The sequence below is a fragment of the Bubalus kerabau genome, chromosome 1, assembly GCF_029407905.1.
Source record: "Bubalus kerabau isolate K-KA32 ecotype Philippines breed swamp buffalo chromosome 1, PCC_UOA_SB_1v2, whole genome shotgun sequence".
NCBI lineage: Eukaryota > Metazoa > Chordata > Mammalia > Artiodactyla > Bovidae > Bubalus > Bubalus kerabau.
The window spans coordinates 154284679-154305028 of NC_073624.1; the positions used below are offsets into that span (position 1 = coordinate 154284679).

Below are 20350 nucleotides of genomic sequence, written 5' to 3' on the forward strand. Positions count from 1 at the left end.
CTCAGATTTCAGTTCTCTCTTCTGCTAACTACTCACAAACTTACATTTCCACCCCTGCAGGCATGAGAAACTTAACCTACACAAATCTACACTGTGTATTCTTTGCCAAAGCCTGCTGCCCCTTGCAGTTTTTTCCAGGTACCCAGACGTGGTGACTCCTGGTGAGCCCTCTGACCCCAGGTCTGTTCTCCTCTTCTTCCTTGCTCATGGTCCCAGGGCACCTTTGCAGCTGGCCAGGTGACTATGAGCAATGTCTTCCTCACTTGTTCAGAAGGACACTGCTTGCCCCAGACTTTCCCGCTCTCCCCTTCCCCTGGGTCGGAATAGCACCCATATCTAATCACACCAGTGAGCGCAGCATCCTGAGGGGATGAAGGAACACCAAGATGGAAGGCACTTGGGCCCCTGACTGAGGCTGCTACGGAGCGAAGCAGCCTCACAAGCATAGATGACGGAGGCCCGAGAGAAACCTCCATCTGATTTAAGTCACTGTATTTGGGGGAGGGGCTTTCTTTCTTCTTTTCTTTTTTACAGCGATGTAGCCCAATACCATAGGCTAAGACCTCAGGATCACATGCGCCTTTCCTCTCTCCTTTCCAACCCCTGCCCTTCACTGAGCCCAGTCCATCCTGCCTCCTTGCCATGTCCTGGGATGGTCCTGGCTTCGCGTGTCCTGCAGCCACCCCCCAGCTCTCATCTCTCACCTTCTTCTGTCTGAACCCCTTGATGTCTTAGTCTCCGTATCTCCAGTCTCATTGTTCTATCCCATAACAGTACTCCTCTGCACAAAGACCTCTGATGTCTCCCCATTGCTTACTGAAGCACAGGACACCATCTGTTCCCACCACGTTCCCACCCACTCCCCTTGCCACCACCACATCCCTGCCAACACCCTTATGGGCAGTCCTGCCTCCATGCCTTTGATCTCGCTCATCCGTTCTCCTGATTCCCAAGATTCCCCGTTTTCCACCCATTGAACGCCTAGTCATTGTCCAAACTCAGATCAAGTGCTGCCTCCTCTCTGAAGATTTCTGCATCCTCCTGTAGAACTTAACCCCATGCCTCCAGTGGGAAAGCCCTTGTCACAGCTCACCTTAAGGCAGCAATATCTTCTGTGAATCACTAGACTGGACAGGAAGTTATCTGAGGGCAGACCTGGCATATCCTAGTCATCTTCCCACTGCTTCCACGCCTGAGAGAAGGCCATGTGTGCAGTGTGGACTTCCGATGTGCTTGCCAGTGAATACTCGCTTTCTATGTCTGGTGGACTACACCTTGGACTGGGCAGTGATTTTGCTACAAGTGACCAAGGTTGCCTTCCCTCTGCCCTTGGGGATGTCCCCAGGGAACCCCAAGGGAGGCCAGAGGGGCTGCCCTTCCCACATTTCCCTGGGGGCTGGGGAAGGAAGCAGAACCTGTCAGTTGAAGTACACAGGTTTTAAGCCATGGGCTTTGGAGTGAGACAGCTTTGGCCTTGAATTTTCATTCACCACTTGTTGGCTGTGTGACTTCAGGCATGTTAACTAACCTTTCTGAATCTCAGTTTTCCAACAGGGGATTAATATAGCACTATCTCCTAGGGATCTTGTAGGGATTAAAAAAAGATAATATAAAGAAATATAAAGCTCTTGGTATGAGGAAAATGCTCACTAAATGATAATAATCATAATAATCCATTTCTTTCCTGTGGCCTGAGACTCTGCTTGGTGAGACGGCACCAGGGAAGGCTCCACCCTATGCCTGGCCCACTGGAATCCTTGCTGTTGGATGGGGTTTCTCTATGGACCAAAGTTAGAGAGTGCGCCTTGTCACAGCTGTCTTGGGTAGTTTGCTGGGTGCTCCCAGAAGGTAGAGGAGGGAGCAGGGCTGGTTTCTAGTGAGGCTGGAGGGAGGGTCCAGCTGCCTGTGGCTCACCCCAAAGGGAAAGGGTTAAACCAGAGCTGGCTGGTGGTAGTCACTAAGGGTCCAATGGCAGGGAAGGCCACTGAAGCTTCTGGGCAGCCAAGCACCGCCCCCCACCTGCCATATCAGGTGGGCTGCCAGATGCTGTAAAGGATCTGGACTCCAGCTGACCAGGCCCAGGTTCTAGGACAGGGAAGGGCAACTGGAATATAGCCTGCCTACTCTGGGGTCAAAGAGGAGGCTGCGTTCTCCCTAACTACCCCCTGCACTAAGCCTGGGGAAAGCAGACCCCATCCAAATCCTCCTCACTGGGAGGAGGATCCTTGCTTCCCATGGACTCGGAGTCTGAGTGGTTGGATGTACAGGTTGCAGCTGTTGGAGTGGGACTAGAATGTGTGAGTCCAGTGATGTGCTAATAAATGCTTAATAATCAGCTCTCTTAGGAAAGAAAAAAGCCTTCACTTACAGTGTTTGTGAATTGCTATGGTGTAAATATTCCCACCATGGCCAATTTCAAGCTATCAACATAACACCATAGAACGGGGAGTTGGGAAGAGATGTGCACAGCTGGCTCTTGTGAGCCCGTATGAGCCGATTCCGGCATGCTGCTGGGTGGGGCCTGATACCTGCATCAGGGTCAGGCGAGTTTGTGTGGCTTCATCGTACAGGGAAGTAAAGGCCACCCCACAGTGGGGATCAGCATGAAACTAACGGCCCTGGAGTCTAACAGCCTAGAACACAGTCTCAGCTCTGCCGCTGCCTGGCTGTGTGGTCTTGGGCAAGTTACTTTAACCTCTCTGTGCCTCTGTTTCCTCACCATAAAGTGTGGCCAATGATGGTGCCCACTTCATAGAACTATTGTGAAGGTTGCAAAGGTTAACACTGGCCTGTGGTAGGTTAACATAAGTTGTTAATCACCACAGAGTATTTGGAATGTAGCCTTGTTGAGAAAAATTTGGAAAGGAAGGCCCAGAGTCCCTCAGGGTGTTTCCCAAGGGCATGTTTTTTTTTTTGTTTGTTTGTTTGTTTTTTTGTTTTTTATATTTAAATCTTGGATTTCCTTTAAGATCAAGGATTGAAAATCTGCAGGTCCATGAGCCCCCTGAAATTATTTTTCCAATGTTGAGTATGTGTACTTATCTCTATAGAGAGGGGCCATTGCTTTTATTGAATTTTCAAAAAAGGTTGTGGTTTCTGCGTCCTTCCCTCAACCCACAAAGGGCTTAAGAACGAGTGATGTGGAGGGTATAGAATTCCCATACCACAGGAATCGCCACTGGAGAATGCCGGGGAGAGGTGTTTATGAAGCATGTGAAAGAAAAATGGCAGAGACAGAGAGAGACACGCAAAGTCAGCCCAGAACCCTGAAATGTCTCCCTTTTCGAGACCTAAGGCTGAGGAAGCTTCCAGCAGCAGGGCAACCAATCTGCTCACATGCACAGATACCTGTTCCTGCTTTTTCCTTACCCTTTCCAGCCCTAGGAGTCTCCTCTTGCCTTCCCTACTCCGCCCCCCTCTCCTGACTCCCCAGGACCCTGTCCCAAGGGCCACCGCTGTCTGGGTGTATGGAGGCAGGGTTAGAACTCACTCGGGTGTCACTATGATTCAGCAATAACGTTTGCTTGCTTGTGTCTTGTTTCTTTTATCTTTCTGTAGTTACACTATAATTAGTTAAGGTAAAGTTAGTGCAAAGTTGCATGAGCACTGGACTGCCTCTGCTCTGAGTTGGAGACTGTATTTTTGCAAATAACGTGGAAGGAGGTGGGGGGTAAGTTTACAATGCTACTCGCTTTCACCCTGTGGGATTTTTGTTTTCCTTGATGATTTTTTTTTTTAATAAATATGATCCCTCCTTCTTAGCTTGGTATTGTGTGTGGGGTGAAGGACCAAAATAATCAGGTCTCTAACCGAAGATCTTTATAGGAATAAAAATTACTTTTTTGACAAATCCCACTCTAAATCATTGCAGTATACAACTCCAAACACCTAGAGGGAACAAGAATGACAACTTCTGAGAGCTTATAAGTACCACCCCTGCCCACTTTATCAATAAGGATCTGTGGTTTAAAGAAGCAAGTCATCAAATAGTGACCCCTGGAAGGCCACCACCAAGAAAGCTGTCTCCTGATCCCAGTGCTAGGTTAACCCATCTGTGGATTGCAGGGGAGTCTAATGTCCTGTCCCAGTTCCCACCCTTTTCGCTCCCTTGAGTATCAGAACCCTGACTTTATCTAAGGCAGCAGCGTGCCCAGGTAAACATTACGTTCCCCAACATCCTTTGCAGCTAAGCATGGCCACGTGACTAGGTTCTTCCTAATGGGGTATAAGCTGAGGAGTTGTCTGTGGATTCCAGAAAGACCCATTAAAAAGGGGTGGACCCTTTTTACCTCCTCTCACTCCTCCTTCCAGCTGACTGTAATAAGGTGATAATGGCTGAGCTCCAGCAACCATCCTGAACTCAGAGACCACGTGAGGATGAAGTCTTCCTGATTGAGCTGGCATTGAGGAAGGCAGAGGATCCTGGGTCCCTGATGACTGAGGGCCATTCTTAGTTTGGACCATCCACCTCCAGACTCGGAGAAGAGAGTATTTATCTCCTTCAAGCCACTCTTTAAGGGTCTTCATTATTGTCAGCAAATGCAGTTTCTAATTGACATGTGGAAGCTTGCCGGGCCTCATTTTGTGCCATGGGCAAAGACAGCAAAAGTTTTCCCCTAGCCCACTGCTGCTGCTTCTCCTCCTCTCTTTGGAAGAGTCATCCTGCCCAAGCGAGCCCAGTTCTTTTGCATCTTTCCTCCATTCTGTCTTTTTGTTTTCCTCTGTCTCCCTCCCTCTCTTCTTTCCCTCCCTTTCCTTCCTTCCCTCTAACATTTATTGAGCATCTACTAGGTTCCAGGTACCAAGCCAGCTGGCACTACTAGAAACCAGAAGAGGAGACAGTCCCTCCTCTCCAGTGCCTCAGAGTTCAGGCTGGGAGCAAAATGTAAAGAAAGTATGATGGGATGGGCAGGTGCTACAGGAGCAGAGAGAGCAAAGGGCACTGAATTCAGTGGAGGGACCTGGGGGACTTCCCAGAGGAGGTGACACTGCCTGAGATTTGAAATAGGAGTTTTGAGTTACTGGCAATTAGAAAAAGAAGGCCGAGGACAAAGATTCCATGCCCAGGAACTAGCCCAGTGCAGCACAGTGGTTAAGGACCCAGTGCTGGAGCACAGACATGTGACGTCTCTCTAATCCTCAGTTTCCTCTCCTGTAAAAGGAGGATAGTAGTAGTAATAGGGCTAGATGAGTGCCTGGAAGTAGACATGCAATGCATGCTGCTTATTAGATTATTGTTGTTGGTAAATGTGCATAGACAAATATCAGTTTCGGAGACGAGTTTCACAGAGACCATAAGTGACTTGTCCATGGTCATACAACCACGAAGAGGCACCAGTCAAACCCAAGGGTCCTCATCCCTAGTCTGGTGGCCTTTATTCGTCCACCCTCTGCCATTGCATTAAGTGCTGAGGGAAAGATCAGTGTGTGGTCGGGGGGAAACATGGAGGGCTTCCTGGAAGAGATGGGTCTTGAGAAAGTTTGGAAGGATGGGGAGGGAGGAAGGCATTCCAGGGAAGTAGTGTATGATGAGCACCATCATCAGAGGGGTTTGGGGGCTAGCTGGCTGGCAGAGGGTCTAGACTGTGAAGACTGGTGAGATACAGGTAGAACAGGCAAAGAGAGGCCAGGTCAGAAGATGAACCATGGCCAGATGGCCAGATAGTAGAGTGAGAATTTGAACCAGTGAACCACAAGGAGCCACAGTTAGTTCTTGAACGAGGGGGCTGATCATAAGGAAACTATACTTTGGGAAGAGAAGAAGGAAAGAAATCTATCTTTACTAAAAGCCAGTACGGGCCAGACAGAAGATTGGGAATTTTCACATTAATTATTTCATTTAAGCCTCACAACAACCCTATAAAGTTGGCATCAGTTGGTACCTCAGACAGTAAAGAATCTGCCTGCAATGCAGGAAACCCCAAATTTGTGCTCTTCACACTGTACCGTGTGGCTTTAAGCTGTCCCCACTCTCAGGACGCCCTTTGCACTGTGAGTATCCCACAGTGCTGCTGCTTCACCAGGGGCTCAGGAGTCTTTCTACAGCCCAGACAACCCCTGGGTGAGCCCTGGGTTCACACTGAGGAGAGAGAGATTAGTAGCCCCAGGACTTTGGGGGATGCCCCAGCACGGGGTAGGTGAAGTGCTAGGGCCCTGGGTCTGATAGAAATGGCCACTAACTGAATTGGAGCCTCAGCTGAGAGGGGGATGAGCCCTAGCTTGGGAGCCTGGCAGGAAGTGACAAACACCTGAGAATGTGAAATGATAAGATGTCTGTATTCACTTCCAATTAATGGTGTGGGACAGGCAAATAGGAGAAGTAGAGAGGAAATGAGATTGGTCATGAGCTGATACCTGTTGAGGCTGGGTGATGGGTTTGTGGGGCTCTAGTATACCATTCCTTTTACCTTTGTGGATGGTCCAAAGCCTCCATAGTAAAAAGTAAACTAAGGGTCTGCCCTGGCAGTCCAGCAGTTAAGACTCCATGCTTCCACTGCAGGGGGCACAGGTTTGATTCCTGGTCAGGGAACTAATATCCCACGTGCCGGGTGGCCAAAAAGTTCAGGGGAAAAAAAGAAAAATAACAACAACAACAAAATGCTAAGAACTTAAAAAGAAAAACAATTCTGTCTACCACACTCTCTCCCAGGTGAATCAGAGTCTCTGCCTCCCAGGCATTGTTATACTTTAAAATGGCCTCAGGTGACAGCAGCCAAGGTGAGAACCTCTGCCTTGACTCCATCACTCACTAGCTAGTATCCTTTGCCTGCTGAGTCTCAGTTTCCTCGTCTGTAAAATGGGGGTAAACCTTCTATCAACCTCATGAAATTGCTGTGAAATTTAAATGCGATAATACAGGATAGTATGGGCTGGACATAAGCGTGAGCAGGTCAGTCTGCGTTTTACAGTCACTCTGAGCATCACCAGGCCTCTAGGCATGCGAGGTGAGGAGCCCTAAGCCAATACGTGCAGAGGAGGCTGGCCATCAGGTAGCCTCACAGGGACAGGCCTTGCCTTCTGGGCAATTTTTATACCTTTTCCAAAGCACAAGGGCTTTTTTTTTTTTTAAATCTGCCTTTCCTCACTGCTTAAAGACCACCCAGCACAAAGACATCAGGGCCACTCATTGCCACTGCCAGAGGTACAGATGGGTGCAGGGGTTGAATGGAGAGAAAGACTTGGGCTTTCTCTGCTGGCCTTGCCATTGGCTTCCAGGATTTAGCCGTAGTTTCTCCATCTGTGTCGGGTGAATAGAGATGGGAAGCCCTTGGCGAGGGGTTAGGTCATAGGAAATAATCAGAGAATGGAAGTGAACGGATGCGTGAATGGGTGAGATTCACTTCACTATGACAAAGTGAACTGTCAGAGCCTTGATGGTGGCGATGGGAGCTCCCCGGCTTGGAGAGGGGCCCTGGACACCTAGGCAACTTCTCTGGGGTAGAGAAAGAGCACGGGGAACACAAGAGCAGAAGCTAGAGCATGTGGAGAAGCGCAGAGGACATGGTTCGTAGCGGGAGAGGAGCGAGGAACTACCAGGAGGGAGCTACCGGACACCGCTCGGAAAACCGTGCTAACGTGGAGGCGCGGGGTCTCTGTCTGACCACCCAGCCTGCGTCCCGGGCGCTGGCCAGGGTTCCGGGTCTCTCGCTCGCTCCGCCGGGCTCCGCAGCGCCGCCTGGCGGACACAGTGCGCTCCGCTCTGGCTTTGGCGGTAGCTGCCGGGCGCATCCCGCCGCAGTTCAGCAGACAGTGGGGAGAGAGCCAGGGGCGCGCAGTGAGGATGGGGCGTCTTTTTCCTGAGGGGGTCGCGCCTGGATTGGACCTGCAGTACATACTGGCACCCTCTCCTTACTAACCCTGTGCCTGGGATGACTCAGCTCCGTCGCACACGTCGGGGGACCATCCCCAATCCCCGGCCCCAGCTCCGGAATTTGGCTGCCTCTGAGTAACTTCTCCGGGAAGGAGGTCTCATTAAAATTTTAAGGCGTTTGGGGTTTGCTTTTTGTTACTATACTAAAATACCAAGAGAGGGCGTGAAGGCACGAGAGGGCCTACTTTGTCTCCCTGATGGTCCCAGGCCTGTAATTCCAGGGCTGGGGAATTTCTAGGCCCTTCCCGCCCAAGTGGGTCCCTGCTGGCGAGGCGTGGTGGCCCTGTCGGAAGATGCGAGGCCAAGGAAGGCAAAGCGTGTGGGTCGGAATGACCAGGGGCTTGGGGCTAGTGCTGGTGCTGGGTGAACAAGGGCCTGGCTTTCACGTCGCAAGCGTGGGCACTTGAGTCCCCGGGACTCGAGCCGCACCACCTCCTCGAAGGTCCTCCTATCCTGAGTGTGAGTGTGTGTGAGTGTGTGTGTGTCCGAGAGCCTGGAGGTGACAAGCAGCCCCATCGGTCGGGGTTCTCCATAAGCCGGGCCCAGCCAGGCCCAGCCAGGCCCAGCCCAGCTTTTCTTAGCCGGACCAGAGTGGGAGCTGGGCTGCAGCGTCCCGGGCGTGCTGCGGGCAGACGGCTCGGAGGCGCTGGAGGCTGCCCCCTCCGGGTAGGCGGCACGGAGCCCGAGTCTTCCTCTACGGAGTCTTCTCCAGGCGGAGGCCTGAGAAGCGTCCCGGAGGTCGCCGGGCCCGCTTTGCGTGCAACCCGGGAAAAGGCCCCGCAGGCGTGAGGCTGATGCTGGGAGGAGGGTGGAAAAATCTGAGTCACCAACCCCCGAACAAATGGCGGCGGGGGCCGTGCGGTTGACTGACCGAGGCCCGAGGCCGAGGGCGGCCTTTGAGCGGCGGTGAGCTTCCCGAGGCAGCAGGGGGAGCCTGACGCCGAGGGAGGCCGGTGGCTGGGAGAACCCAGAACGGCCTGACCCTGGGGAGAGGAGAGTTCGGGGTCCGCGCTCAGCGCCGCGACTCCGAGGTCCCAGGATCCCAGAAAAGGTGCGCTCTGGACCAAACTGCGGACCCGCCGGGGAGAGCGCCCCAACAAGCAGAGAGCAGGACTGGCGCCCGGCTCTAGGGGTATGAGTGTGTGATCGCGGTCGGGGTGGGGGCTGGGCCTTGGACCCCTCACCCCCACCCCGCCCCAACACACACGCGCACACACACACGAAGATTAGACCTCTTTTCTGCCTGGTTCCAGGGGCTCTTCAGGCAGCTCAGTCCCGCCGCACAAGCTGGGGAGAAGGTAGCGGTGCACGCTGCGGGAATCGCGCCGGGACCGAGGGTCGCGCCGCGACTTTGCCGAGCGGAGCTCGCCACCCAGAACGGCGCTCCGCGTCCACCAGGTCGCCCCAGCGAGGCTGACAATGGGCGCCAGGACCCTTGCGGGGTCGAACTGGAAGGGGCTTCCGGGCCCCGGGCCCCGGCGCTTTCTCCTGCGGCGCAGACTGGGATAGAGCGTAGACTGCAGAGAAATCGGGATTCGGAAAAGCAGCATCGGCGCCGGCCTGACGCGGGTCTCGACTCGGGAGAGAGGAAGGAGCCCCTGGGGGCGGGGGTTGGCTGGAGGGGTCGGCTGGTGGCCGCCTCTAGCCCTCGGCAGATGAAGAAAAGGAAAGCGAACTCCTTTTCCTCGGAGAGACAAGAGGGCTCCAGAGCGCCCTGTTTCCCCAGGCCTAGGAAACAGGTTCCCAAGCGTCCTCCGACCGCCAATCGATCCCGGCTGCCCGCCCGTAACCGATGATGGTAGGAAAGCAGAGAGGAACTGCGGGCAGCGGCACCTCCCCCGGGCCGAGGCTGGGCGGGCGAGTCCGGACCTGCGCCGCTCTCTGCACAAAACGAAACCCAAACTCCTCAAAATCTTAAGAGGGAAATTTTTTAAAGTCCCCTTTCCCCTCTTTCACTTTTAACAAACCAGCTACTGGGAGAAAAAAACGAAATGAACGATAGCTAAGGACACTATCTTTCCAAATTGTGAAATCCCGTTTAAAAATATTTCCTCCAAGGCCAGCCCTTCTGAAGCCTTTGCCTCTTCCTGAAAATTACAACTAAACAATCGGAATTTCGACCACGGTCCTGGGAAGAAGGAATAGCCGTGAGGCTCAGGGAACCCACTGTGGCCAAATTGCCATGCTCTTGTTTTTCTTTAACCAAGAAAAAAAAAAAAAAAAAAGATAAGAAGAAGTAAAACCTTTTAATACATCAAATATACGGAATTTTAATCTTTAAAGCGATACATTGTCTATTATTTTAGTACATGACGTAAACCTTGTCCCCTTTTCAGCGGGTGGACTTAAAAATTAAAAATAGTTAAGTGTTCCTTTTAAAGAACAAAATAAGGCAAATGAGGTTTTGGAATAGAATTGTTTTTCCTTTTTTTTTTTTGTTTTCTTCCAGAATACATACAAAAAAATACCCATTCTCTTTTGATGGTATACACCTTAAAAATAATTGCAATTTGAAATCAGAGCTGACAAATTGTGACTTGTTTTGTTTTTTTTTCATTTTTGTAACAAACATGCATGTAAATTTGTGTTTCAATCAGACATTAAATAAGAAGTACAATACAATCATAGCAATTTTAAAGTAACATTAAAGAGAAGACCTCTAGTTCTGTGGCGGTTTTGTATTTATTTATAATCTACAAGGGATGGGAGGGTTTGTTTTCCACATTTTTAACCCTCAAGTTTTAATTTTTCCCCCTTCTTCCTTTTTACCTACAGAGCTCAAACTAAGTAATGCACTTTTGAACCACGGGTCCGCTTGGAGCTAACATAAATAAATACCAGTGTCCACCGATGCAGTCCTCAGATGAACACTTTTCAATTATTTTTTCCTTCTTTTTCTATAAAAAGTCAAACGATATTTTTTTTTTCAACTTTTATAAAGTTTGGGTGGGGAGATGAGAGGTGGGGGAAAGGGGACTTTCCCACCGGGTCTCGGTCGCTGTTTCGGGTAGATAGATACAGTATATATATTTTTTCCTTTCCTGGCCCGGGTCATCCCCACGCGCGGGTGACAGTCGCCTCGGCCCTGTTGCCGCCCCTCCCTTGGCTCCTCCCCACCCCTCAGTTCTTTTCTTTCCCTCGATAGCCCTCGAGACCGCCCTCACTGGTACCCCAGCGCCGAGGCCGTGGTCAGTCTCTGTCCGTAGAGGGCATAGGGGGAGTAGTACGGTCCGGTGGCGGCGGGCACGGGCACGGGGGCACCGGGCGTGGGGAGCGGGCTCTTGGAGTAGGGGTGGTAGCGGCTGCTGAGTCCCAGCGCGTGGTGGGGGCTGCGCAGCGCCAGCGTCCCGGGGCTGCCCGGAGCGCCCGACGTGGGGATGTGCATGTGGCAAGCCATGGCGGCCGCTGCGGCGCTGGCCAGAGACGAAGAGCTGGGGTAGCCCGACAGCAGTTTGTCTGTCCCGGGGAAGGCCGTGTGGGTCCGCAAGTGGCTCAGCAGCTCTTCAGACGTAGCGAAGCGCTTGTCGCAAGGCCCGTTGGCCGACACCCAGTTGCAGATGTGGGGGAGTGGGTCGTTAGGGAGCATGAAGCCGTAGGGGTAGAGGGGGTGGCCAGCCAGAGAGGGCGGTGTGGCGCCGGCGGCCGCGGCCGCGGTGAGCGATGAGTGCACGCCGTGCAGCGGGTGCGTGGGGTACACCAGCGGGTATCCGGACTTGAGAGCCGCGGCCGCCGCGGCCGGATCGTGAGCGCACGACGCGCTGGCTGCCGCCGCCCCAGCCAGGTGACTGGCGCAGTGGTAGCTGAGGCAGTACGGGTCCCGGCACAAACTGGCTGTCATCACGGACGGCGGTGACGCTCCGGCCAAGGGGCTTGAGCCGGCGGGCTTGCTGCAGCCCAGAGAGCCCGCCGCGGCCGCCGCCAGCTGAGCCCCGACTAGGCTGCCAGGCTTGGTGGGGTCGAGCGCCACGCCGTGTGGCAGGAACTGGGGCGGGTAGCCGGCGTAGGCCCCAGCCAGGCTCCCTGGGTAGGTCATGCCCGCGGGAGGCAGAGGGAACACTGTTTGGCCCGGCTTGTAGGGCGACACGGGCGCCACTAGCCCAGAGCCCAACACAGAGGAGGAGGTGGGCGCGCTAGGGCCGGAGCCGGAGCCGGAGCCTGATGAGCCGCCGCAGTCCGAGCCTAGAGCCTTGCCCCCGGGGCCCCCATCTGGGTGCTGGTTCACGTCCACATTGATGCCGCCGCCACAGCTAATCCGGCCGTGCGCCAGCCCCGTGGGTCCCCCTTCGGCCGAGGCGCCCCCGGAGCCCTTGGTGCCGCCACCGCCGCCGCCCGCCTCGGGGTCCTTCTTGTCGTCCTTGCCATCCGGGCCGCCCCCGGCCGAAGGCAGCATGCCTCCTGGCGAGCAGGCCGAGGCGCTGGAGCTTGGGCTGCCTGTCCTGGGCGTGAATGGCTGGCAGGTGGCGCTCGGTACCCGGAATCCGGACTTCTCCGCCGAACCCCCCCCGCCGCCGCCCCCGCCGCCCCCTCCTCCGCCGCCGCCGCCGCCTCCCGGCTCTTTCTTATCCGAGCCGGGTTTGGAGTACGGCTTGAAACTCGACTTGTCTTCCACGCCGATGTCGCTCAGCTTGAGGGGGCCCGACTTGGCGTCCTTGTCGCCCCCGGCGCCGCCGCCGGCACCGCCCGTGCCACCCCCGTTGGAGGCCACTGAGGAGAGTTTGGACGAGGGCGAGGGGTCGGGCTTCCCGATCTGCGAGCATGTTTGGGCCAACAGCGCCAGCGGGCTCTTCTTGGCATCGAGCTGCAGGGTCAGACGTGGGGGGGGGGGGGGCGGGGGCACAAAGAAAGAAGGGGAAACCGTTTAGAATTCTGCCTTCTAGGTTTCGAGCGCACCTCCGTCACGACCCGTAAAGATCCTTCCAGCCCCGAGGCGCAAGTCTAGGCGACACCCCTTCTACACACACATTCTCTTTCTTGAGAAAGGCCCCAGCACCCCCACCCCACCCCCAGCCCCGCCACCAGGATCTTTCCTGTCCTCTTTAAGCGATAACTGGATTAAAAACAAAACAAAACAAAACAAACTCTAAAAATGTTTTGGTTTCTGACTCTTTGACCCAGAACTGTACTCCCCACCCCCACCCCTAATACTTCAGAGTAAGGGCTCGGGTCGTTGGCGCCTTAGAGGCTGTGTACAAATACCAGCTTCTGGGGAACCAGAGGACCGGGACTTTGGAACCGCATTTTGGACTCCCGTCTGTCTTCTGACCTGAGAGTGAGGGGGCCTGGGTCGAAGTAGGTGCTTTAACACCAATGGGAGAAACAAGTTTTGATTGCCTTGGTTCCTAGCATTCACACCCCATTCTACATCCTCCCCTCTTTCCGCCCTAGTTTTAAGGTGCGGGAGCACGATCCTCTCCCCTTATCCCGGAGCTGAATCACTCCGATCCCCCCACCTTCACCCCCTGCAGATCACAAGAGAAAGAAATCCCGTGGAGGGGCAGCCAGGGTGGTGGTCCCAGCGTGATCCGGAGATAGGGTCCTTACCTCTATGGGGCTGACGGGAGTGGAAGGCAGGGGCTGCAGGTACTCAGGGTGCAAAATATGGCCAGTCCGTGCCGTCAGCATCTTCAGCACCTTGATGGGCAGGCGGTTAGCCTGGCGGAGAGGGTCAGAAGGGGGCACGGCGTGCACAAAAGGCTTGGTGCTGCCGGCCGGGGACGAGCCTGGGCCGGGGCCGGAACTATTTCCAGAGAGCGCGCTGGTCCAGGCAGGGTCCGCACTGCCGCCGCCGCCGCCGCTGTGCTTACTGCTTCTTAAGGCAGAAAGCGAGGGCGCTGTGCTCATGACCCACCCGCGCGCATGGGAGCAGCGGGGGGAGGGCTCCAGGAGGCGCGGGGCGGGCTCCGGGCTGCGCTCTCGCCCGGGGAGCAGGAGCAGCAGGAGGAGGTGGAGCTGGCGCGGCGGTCACCGGCGCCCAGCGCGCCTTCTTGGCGCCTGGAGCCACAAGCGAATAATCCTGGGTGGCCCGCAGCGGAGCCGTAGCCGAGCGGGAGGAGCCGGCCCGACTGCGGGAGCGCCGGGTGGCTAGCCGTGTCGGCCTCGGGCTGTGCCCCTGCGCTGCGCACTCGCGGCCCGGCGCTGGCGCTGCTCTCCGCGATGTGAGCCTCTGCCTGTCCAGCCGGGGCTCTGGCGAGGAAACTCACTTCAAAAGCAGCTGCACCGAGGGGGAGATTAAAGCCTTTGCCGCCTTCCAATCAAATGGGAGCCCGAGGTGATTGGAGGGTCAAGGGGATGTGACGCGTCCCGCGCCGCCGCCGCCGCCAGGACTCTCAGCGCTGGTTTTAATGGGCAGCTCCCTCTTCGCCGCTCCCCCTGCGTGTCCCCTCCCTTGATTTCGCTCGGAGGACGAGCTGGACATTTATTCTACGTTTGCTATCTGCCGCCTCCCTCTCTTTTCTTCCTCGTCGTCCTTCCTTTTCCCCAGCTGGAGAATAAACTGAAACCAAAAGAAGGGTGCTTGCAAGGAACAGTTTGAGGGTGTTCAGAAGGAGCACCAGCAGGAGTCTGGACAACGGCCGCACTGTCAACTCCAGGGCCGCAAAGGAGGTCCGCACCCCCAAGTATTCTCTCCCCCGCCTCAGTAATTGAAATCTGCGGTGCAGCCGCTGGGTAAGGAAAGGTGGGGAGCGGGTGTTGGAGGAAGTCCGCCCGCCCGCTTTGATTTCCCGGGATTCGGCGGCGGAGAAACCAGAAGCTAGGTGGGCAGCGGAGGCGGTGGAGGCAAGTCTCGGCTCTAAGCTAGGTTCCCCGCCCTTCCCGGCCACGTGACGCCCGGAGATGCGCAGATTGGGGCAGGAGGGGGGTCACATGTTTCCTCTGTTTCACACTCAGCGCCCCCCCGCCCAATTCTTACTCTGCTCTGCCACCCTCTCTTCTTCTACCCGCACCCCCCCCTCCCGAGTTCTTTGGGCATCTCCACCCCTCCATCAATTGTCAATGTTCCTCGACCGCAATCAATCAGTTATTTGTCAGCTCTTGTCAATCCGCCGGTGATTTATGTCAGCTTTTGTTGCTGATTACAAGGCGGGTGCGACTTGAAGGGAAAAAGGGAGAGGGAGAGAGAGACGCAGAGGAAGGAAGAGACTGAGGGGGAACTGAAGGAGGGGGAAAGAGGAGCAGCCTCCTGGGATGAGAGGCGGGGGCTCCAAGAAAAAGAATGAAAGAAGAGAAAGAGGCGCTCAGTGTCAGGAAAATGAACAGTGAGAGTAAAGTGCGCAGGTGCGCCAAGGGCGCTGAGAAGGGTGCGCTGGCCTGGGGTGTGCGCCTCGCTCCTCTAGGTATTGGAGAGAGAGAGAACACCCTTCCACCTCTGGGGATTCCGTTCCTTTGGGGCCACGCGAAGATTCCGAGCGCTCTCGGTAACCGAGACAGGCGGTGGCGACGTCCAACACGGGAGATTTTTTTTAACCCCCCAAGCCATGGTAGTCCCTTCGGGGTACGTTGAGTGCAGTCGTCAGGCTGCCAGCTGGCCCCCTCTCCCTCCTCCCTAGTGCCCTGACTCCAAACTCGGAGGCTTCTAAGAGCCACATGACCAACGTAGCCTTGAGTTCTGGAGGTCAGAGGTGGGGTACCCCCGGCTCAGTTCTTTGACACCCGTCCCCCATCGTGGCTAGGGCTTAGAGGCTGCGAAGAAGAGGCCTGGCGTGTGTGTCTGGGGCAGATACGTTCCAGGCTCACTCAGGCCCCCTCTCCAGCCCTCCCTCACCCCTGCCATCCCCGAAGTCTTGGTAGCCAGGGTTACTCTGGGCTGCTCGCTCGAATTTATTGAAATGCCGAGCCAGGACTGACCAGCGCAGGGAGAGCAGAGGGAAGAAGCAAGACAGAGAGGGAGGGTGGGTGGGGTGGGGGTGGGGGCGCGGCGGCTGCCTGTGGGAACAACCGGCTCTTCCAGGGAAGCGGAGCGGGACCGCCGCGTTCCCCTCGATTTGCACCGTCACTCGGGCTGTTGGGAAGGCAGAGGGGAGGCGCTCTGCGTGCCTCTGTGTACCTGGATCTGAGTGCAGAAGTGTGTATGAATGCCTGTGCCTCTGTGTGAGTTGTCAGGGCTTTGGTAGCGTCCGGAGCGAATTCGAGGGGGTGGGGTGACCTCCAGAAACTCGCAGAAACTGGAAGGGGGCTAGAGAAGGGTACATCCCCTTCCTCGGAAGGATTTGGAGGACTTTGACTCTCTCCGCCCCCCCGCCCCCCCTTTCCGCCCCGGCTCTTCTTTTGTTGTCAAGTCCTTTTGATAAATGGTGGGGCTGGGAGCGCTGGGGAGCTGGGAGCCAGTCTGTACCCGCGCGGGGGGGGGGGGGGGGGGCCGGGGGCGGGGGCCGGGCCTTGAGACCCGGTTTGCACCCTCGCTCACCCGGCCGATGCCCCGTCGGCGCCGAAGTCGGGTCTGGGACCTGCCCTCGGCGTGCTCGCGGTCTCCACTCTCACCACCCCATCCCTCCCTCCCTCATTTCTGTCTCTGTCTCCCACTCCGCACAGGTACCGAGAACTTTCTAGGGGTGAGTTTTAGAATTTCTCGTAGGCATTCTTTTTATGCGTTTTAATTTTATCTCTTGATTCTTTAGATTGGTAAACTTCATGACATGGTAACTTGACTAAAGATACTTTGGAGAAGCGGGGAGTGAGGCGGTGTGTATATAAGGAGTTTGTCGGTGGATGTGTTTAGGTGTAATAACACACCTCCGTTCAAGGGGCTTTGGAGTGTCTGCCGGTGCGACAACGGAGGAAGGTGAGTCCATGAGACTGTGGCGCGGCCACACGCGAAGTTGTGAAGGCTGTCTGAAATAACCTTTGGGAAGCGAGTCCCAGGTGCCGGTTTCTGACAACCGGACGGTTCTGTGTCTGCAGAGCAGAGCTTTTGAGGCTGCCTGTATCCTGCTGCTCTGTTAGTGTCTGAGTCACTGGGTTAGTGGTTGTCGAAGTGTCGCCCAGATCTCCCAGCCCCGCGAGCTCAGCCATGGGCCCCGCGTCGCCGCAGCCTCTCGGCGAGGCCCGGACACAGAATGCTGGGGGCGGCGTCCAGAGATGGAGGTGAGGTGACCGCGGGGGACCCTCCCTTTCCCCCTCTCCCCAGCTCTCCAGCCAGCCGTCTCCAGACTCAGTCCTTTCCCTCTCCTGGAATTCCAGCAGCTTTCTTTTTACCCCCGGCAGCTGGGGGAACCAGAGAGTGGCCCCTGTGTCCCTTGGAATAGGCGTGCCACGGTGTGGTCGCACATGCTCTCAGGCCTGCGCGATGCAGCGCGCGCGCGCGGGTCTTGGTCTTCGCGCATTCGCTCTTCGAAAAATCGAACTCCGAAGGTCCGAGCGCATGGGGGCGCCTGGGGGTCTGCACTCCCAGGGTTTTCGGGAGGCTGCAGCAGCCGAACCTGCGCACCTCGAAGGGGAGGTCAAATCCCCGAAGGCCGTGAGGCCGTGGGGGTAGGGGGAGTTATTAATGACTCCGCGCTGGGCCTAATGCCTCCAACCCCCAGCGGCGACTGGCGTGGATGTCCTGTGGATTTTATTTGCACACAATGGAAATGATTTGTTTTCTCTAAAAAAGGAGTGGGCTTGGCAGATATTTGAGGAGGGGGTGGGAGGAGAAGGAAAGAGAGAGAACTGAGGAAAAAAGTTTGAAAATGCCTTGAACTATTCACTGTCGAGATGGCTAATCAGTATTGAGGCCGGAGGGCAGGCGGGCCGCCTTTCACCGCCGCTTCCCTTTCATCTCGGGCTCGGCGGAGGCGCTCAATTAAAAGCCTATCAGTTTGTAAGTAAATCAACGCCTATCAGAGTTGTCACATCAAACAAAACGATTATTATTGCAGCCCGCCTCCCCTATTAATCTCCCTCGAAGATAATCCGCCTGACAGGTCAGGCCCGGCGAGCTGGAAAGCCTGGCCCAGAGCGTCCAAACAGTCCTGGACTGGCGCGCGCCCCTTGGGGCACCCCCTGTTCCCCGTCCCGCCCCGCCTCGTGGTCCCCTGGGAGTGGGGAGAGAAAGGGCGCGCGGAGGCCACTGGGCCCAGGCACGCCCCTCCGGACTGGGAGCCGAGCCGAGATTCGCTGGGCTGGTGGGGGACGGTCCCCGGCGGCACTAGCCTCCTCTGGCGCCAGGGAGGTACCAGGCTTGCCGTTGCCAGCGCCTGGCCTGGTCCCTGGGCCTCACCAAGGCCTGCACTCTTCTCGGCTCACCTCCTCTGGTTCTTCCTCCACCCCCTTGTCTTTTTTGTTTCCTCTTTTGCCTCTTTCTTGGCTCTCAGCCTTTTCTTCCTTTCCCCCCTCTTCATTTGTACTTGTTCTACTAGCCAGGGAATGTCTCCTGTTCTCTCTCCCCCCTCTCAGTATACGGTATATACCACTTCAGCGCAACCACACTCTCTGAAGCAGGGCATTCTCAGGGCCCGGGTTACTTCTCTGCGGCAGGGTTGCTTCAGGAGTGTGTGCAATTCCCAGGAATTCAGCACCAAGTCCTTCTAATTTCTCCTCAAGCAGGGACTGTCAGAAGCTCTGAGCCTGTTTAAGTGTTGGGTGTATTTGGAGGGGTGAGGGAAAAAAAAAAAAAAAAAAAAAAAGACCAGGTGGTGAGATGGGTGGAGGGTGGCAAGCTCCCTATTCTGGAATTAGCATTTGGTGTTGGAATTTAACAGCTGCAATGTCTCTGACCTAGCTGGTGGCGTTGCTTGGGCTTTGCAAACATGCAGGGGAGACCTATGGGGCATCTGGGCCTCTGTACTGAGTATGTGAGGGGGTGCCTAACATTTCATAAGTAAATACGCCCAGATAACTGCGTCTATAGCCTCAGCTGGCCTTCCAAGGGCCGGGCGCGGCTTGGATTCCATAAGGGTGTGAAATCGTGGCCTTCTTCCGTTTGGCCTCTGACTTCGAGTTTTGAGGTGCTTCGGAACCAAGCGAGACCCGCCCTGTTCTTCGCTTTTACGCCGATAGGCCTAAATGCGCACTGCTCGAGCCTGGTGGAGCCAGAATTAAGGTGTGCTTGAAGTGTCCGAGGGGGAGGAGCTGCCCGCAGGACCTGAGGCCCTGGTACCCGGAGTGCTGGCTTCAGTGCTTCGGAATCTTCACGCGTTATCTGGGAGAACCCCCAAGGTGCGGCATTGTTGCCTGTTCCGGCGGAGACTCTCCCAATAGTCGCCCCAAGGTCCGAGGCAGCGGGTATCCCAATAGAGCCCACCTCAGCTTGCTGAGCACCCGTAGCTGCAGAACCTGTGGCCCCTACCACGCGTTCCCGAAAGCCCCCCCTATTTGTGCACACTTTACACAGCCAACCTAGTAGTAATATTTATTTCCTTACCTAGAAATATTGTATCCGTGCAGTGGCTCAATTATCTGCGCGCCTGCTTTTTTAAAATGTATTTATATCACTTCTGCCACGCCGCAGATATTTAAATAAAGAGGTACACATCCCGCGGCACACCTCGACGATGCGGAACTCGCTCTGTCTGTAGAATATATTCACTGGGTGGTTATTTGGACGTAAGCGCTATCTCGAGCCCAGATTACACCCAAGCAGAGGCTGTAAAATGACACTTGCTCCAGAATTTTCCCAACTTAACTATATGTGCACACACCGAGAATTTAATACTGTTTTATATCCCTCTACATATCTAAATATTCAGATGTTATGTTACATGCCCTCGAAGCCGGAAGCAATCCTGCAGTTCACACTGGACTTGGAGCTGTTTGTATAATTTTCATCACCCTGCACTTACAGATGAATCTTAATCTAATAAATTCAACCTTGTCATTTTTAGAATCGACGTAATTTCTCTGGCTGCGGGTGCGCTGCGTGTATCAGAATAAATCCAGCTCTCAAGCATCCAGCAGGAAACGGCTCCTGGTTCCCGGGTGTGGAGACGCCCCATCCGCCCAGCTCAGGACGCGAGGTGGCTCCTCGTGCCCAGAAGGCTGCAGGTCTGGCCTCCGAGGGAGGCTGGAGTATCAGCGCCCTCGGCCTTAGCAGTCTCTCCCGGTCGGCAGTGCCCGGCAGCCCCCACCCTCTGCCGGTGCTTCGGAAACCCGCCGGGGCCGAGTCCGCCCGGGGCGAAAATTGAAAGCAAATTCCACGGCAGACGGAGCTCGAACTTTCTTCAAAGCAAGTTTGCAGCAAAGATTCGGTGGTCGCTTTGAGACGACAGCGCGCTTTTAGGGGTGTGTCCGAGCGCAAAGTGGGGAGGTGGGCAAAGAGGGTACCTGGTGGCCGAGCTTGGTCCCCGGCGAAACGCGAAGGAAGGCGCCTCCCTTTCCTTATTTCTCGCCAACTTCTCGGGCCCTGCCCCGAAAGAAATAGTTTCCAAGGTGCCGCGGACGCTCAGGATGCGTTTATGGGAATCGCACCAGGGAGAAGGCGACTTTCTAAAAGTTGCCGAAAGCTTTGCCCACAAGCGTCCGCCCAGCGGGGCTCAAGAAAGCTTGGGACCAACTCGCCTTCTC

The 20350-nt window shown here is 55.5% G+C and overlaps 2 protein-coding genes, 1 long non-coding RNA gene and 1 pseudogene across 4 annotated transcripts; 2 read left to right on the forward strand and 2 right to left on the reverse strand.

Annotated features, from left to right (window-relative positions):
* The window catches only part of LOC129656111 (phosphatidylinositol N-acetylglucosaminyltransferase subunit C-like), a 70296-nt pseudogene extending 62568 nt beyond the window's left edge, over positions 1-7728 (reverse strand).
* Positions 7729-8199: 471 nt separating this feature from the next.
* On the forward strand, positions 8200-10118 carry LOC129656210 (translation initiation factor IF-2-like). Its single transcript, XM_055586959.1, has 3 exons — positions 8200-8233; positions 8782-9002; positions 9124-10118. The coding sequence occupies exons 1-3, from the start codon at positions 8200-8202 to the stop codon at positions 9664-9666; spliced, it is 798 nt and encodes a 265-aa protein (XP_055442934.1). The 3' UTR covers positions 9667-10118.
* A 782-nt stretch (positions 10119-10900) lies between these two features.
* Positions 10901-14213, reverse strand: ZNF503 (zinc finger protein 503). Its single transcript, XM_055536584.1, has 2 exons — positions 13412-14213; positions 10901-12668 (listed from the first exon to the last, which is right to left on the reverse strand). Exons 1-2 carry the CDS (start codon positions 13709-13711, stop codon positions 11031-11033), a joined length of 1938 nt encoding a protein of 645 aa, XP_055392559.1. The 5' UTR covers positions 13712-14213; the 3' UTR covers positions 10901-11030.
* Positions 14214-15825: 1612 nt separating this feature from the next.
* Positions 15826-19809, forward strand: LOC129620943 (uncharacterized). Of its 2 annotated transcripts, XR_008698943.1 has the most exons (4): positions 15826-15958; positions 16486-16649; positions 18848-19006; positions 19672-19802. It is a non-coding gene; the product is annotated as an uncharacterized LOC129620943 (long non-coding RNA). The 2 variants fall into 2 exon arrangements; XR_008698938.1 differs by lacking the exon at positions 18848-19006 and having other exon boundaries at positions 19672-19809.
* The last annotated feature ends 541 nt before the right edge of the window (positions 19810-20350 follow it).

Excerpts from the sequence above, each read along its gene's own strand:
- LOC129656210 (XM_055586959.1), top strand. The coding sequence starts at position 8,200 with ATGACCAGGGGCTTGGGGCTAGTGCTGGTGCTGG. Across the intron at positions 8,234-8,781 it reads GGGGCTAGTGCTGGTGCTGG|CTTCCCGAGGCAGCAGGGGG; the intron begins GTGAACAAGGGC and ends AGCGGCGGTGAG. Across the intron at positions 9,003-9,123 it reads ACTGGCGCCCGGCTCTAGGG|GGGCTCTTCAGGCAGCTCAG; the intron begins GTATGAGTGTGT and ends GCCTGGTTCCAG.
- ZNF503 (XM_055536584.1), bottom strand. The coding sequence starts at position 13,711 with ATGAGCACAGCGCCCTCGCTTTCTGCCTTAAGAAGCAGTAAGCACAGC. Across the intron at positions 12,669-13,411 it reads CTCCCGTCAGCCCCATAGAG|CTCGATGCCAAGAAGAGCCC; the intron begins GTAAGGACCCTA and ends CTGACCCTGCAG.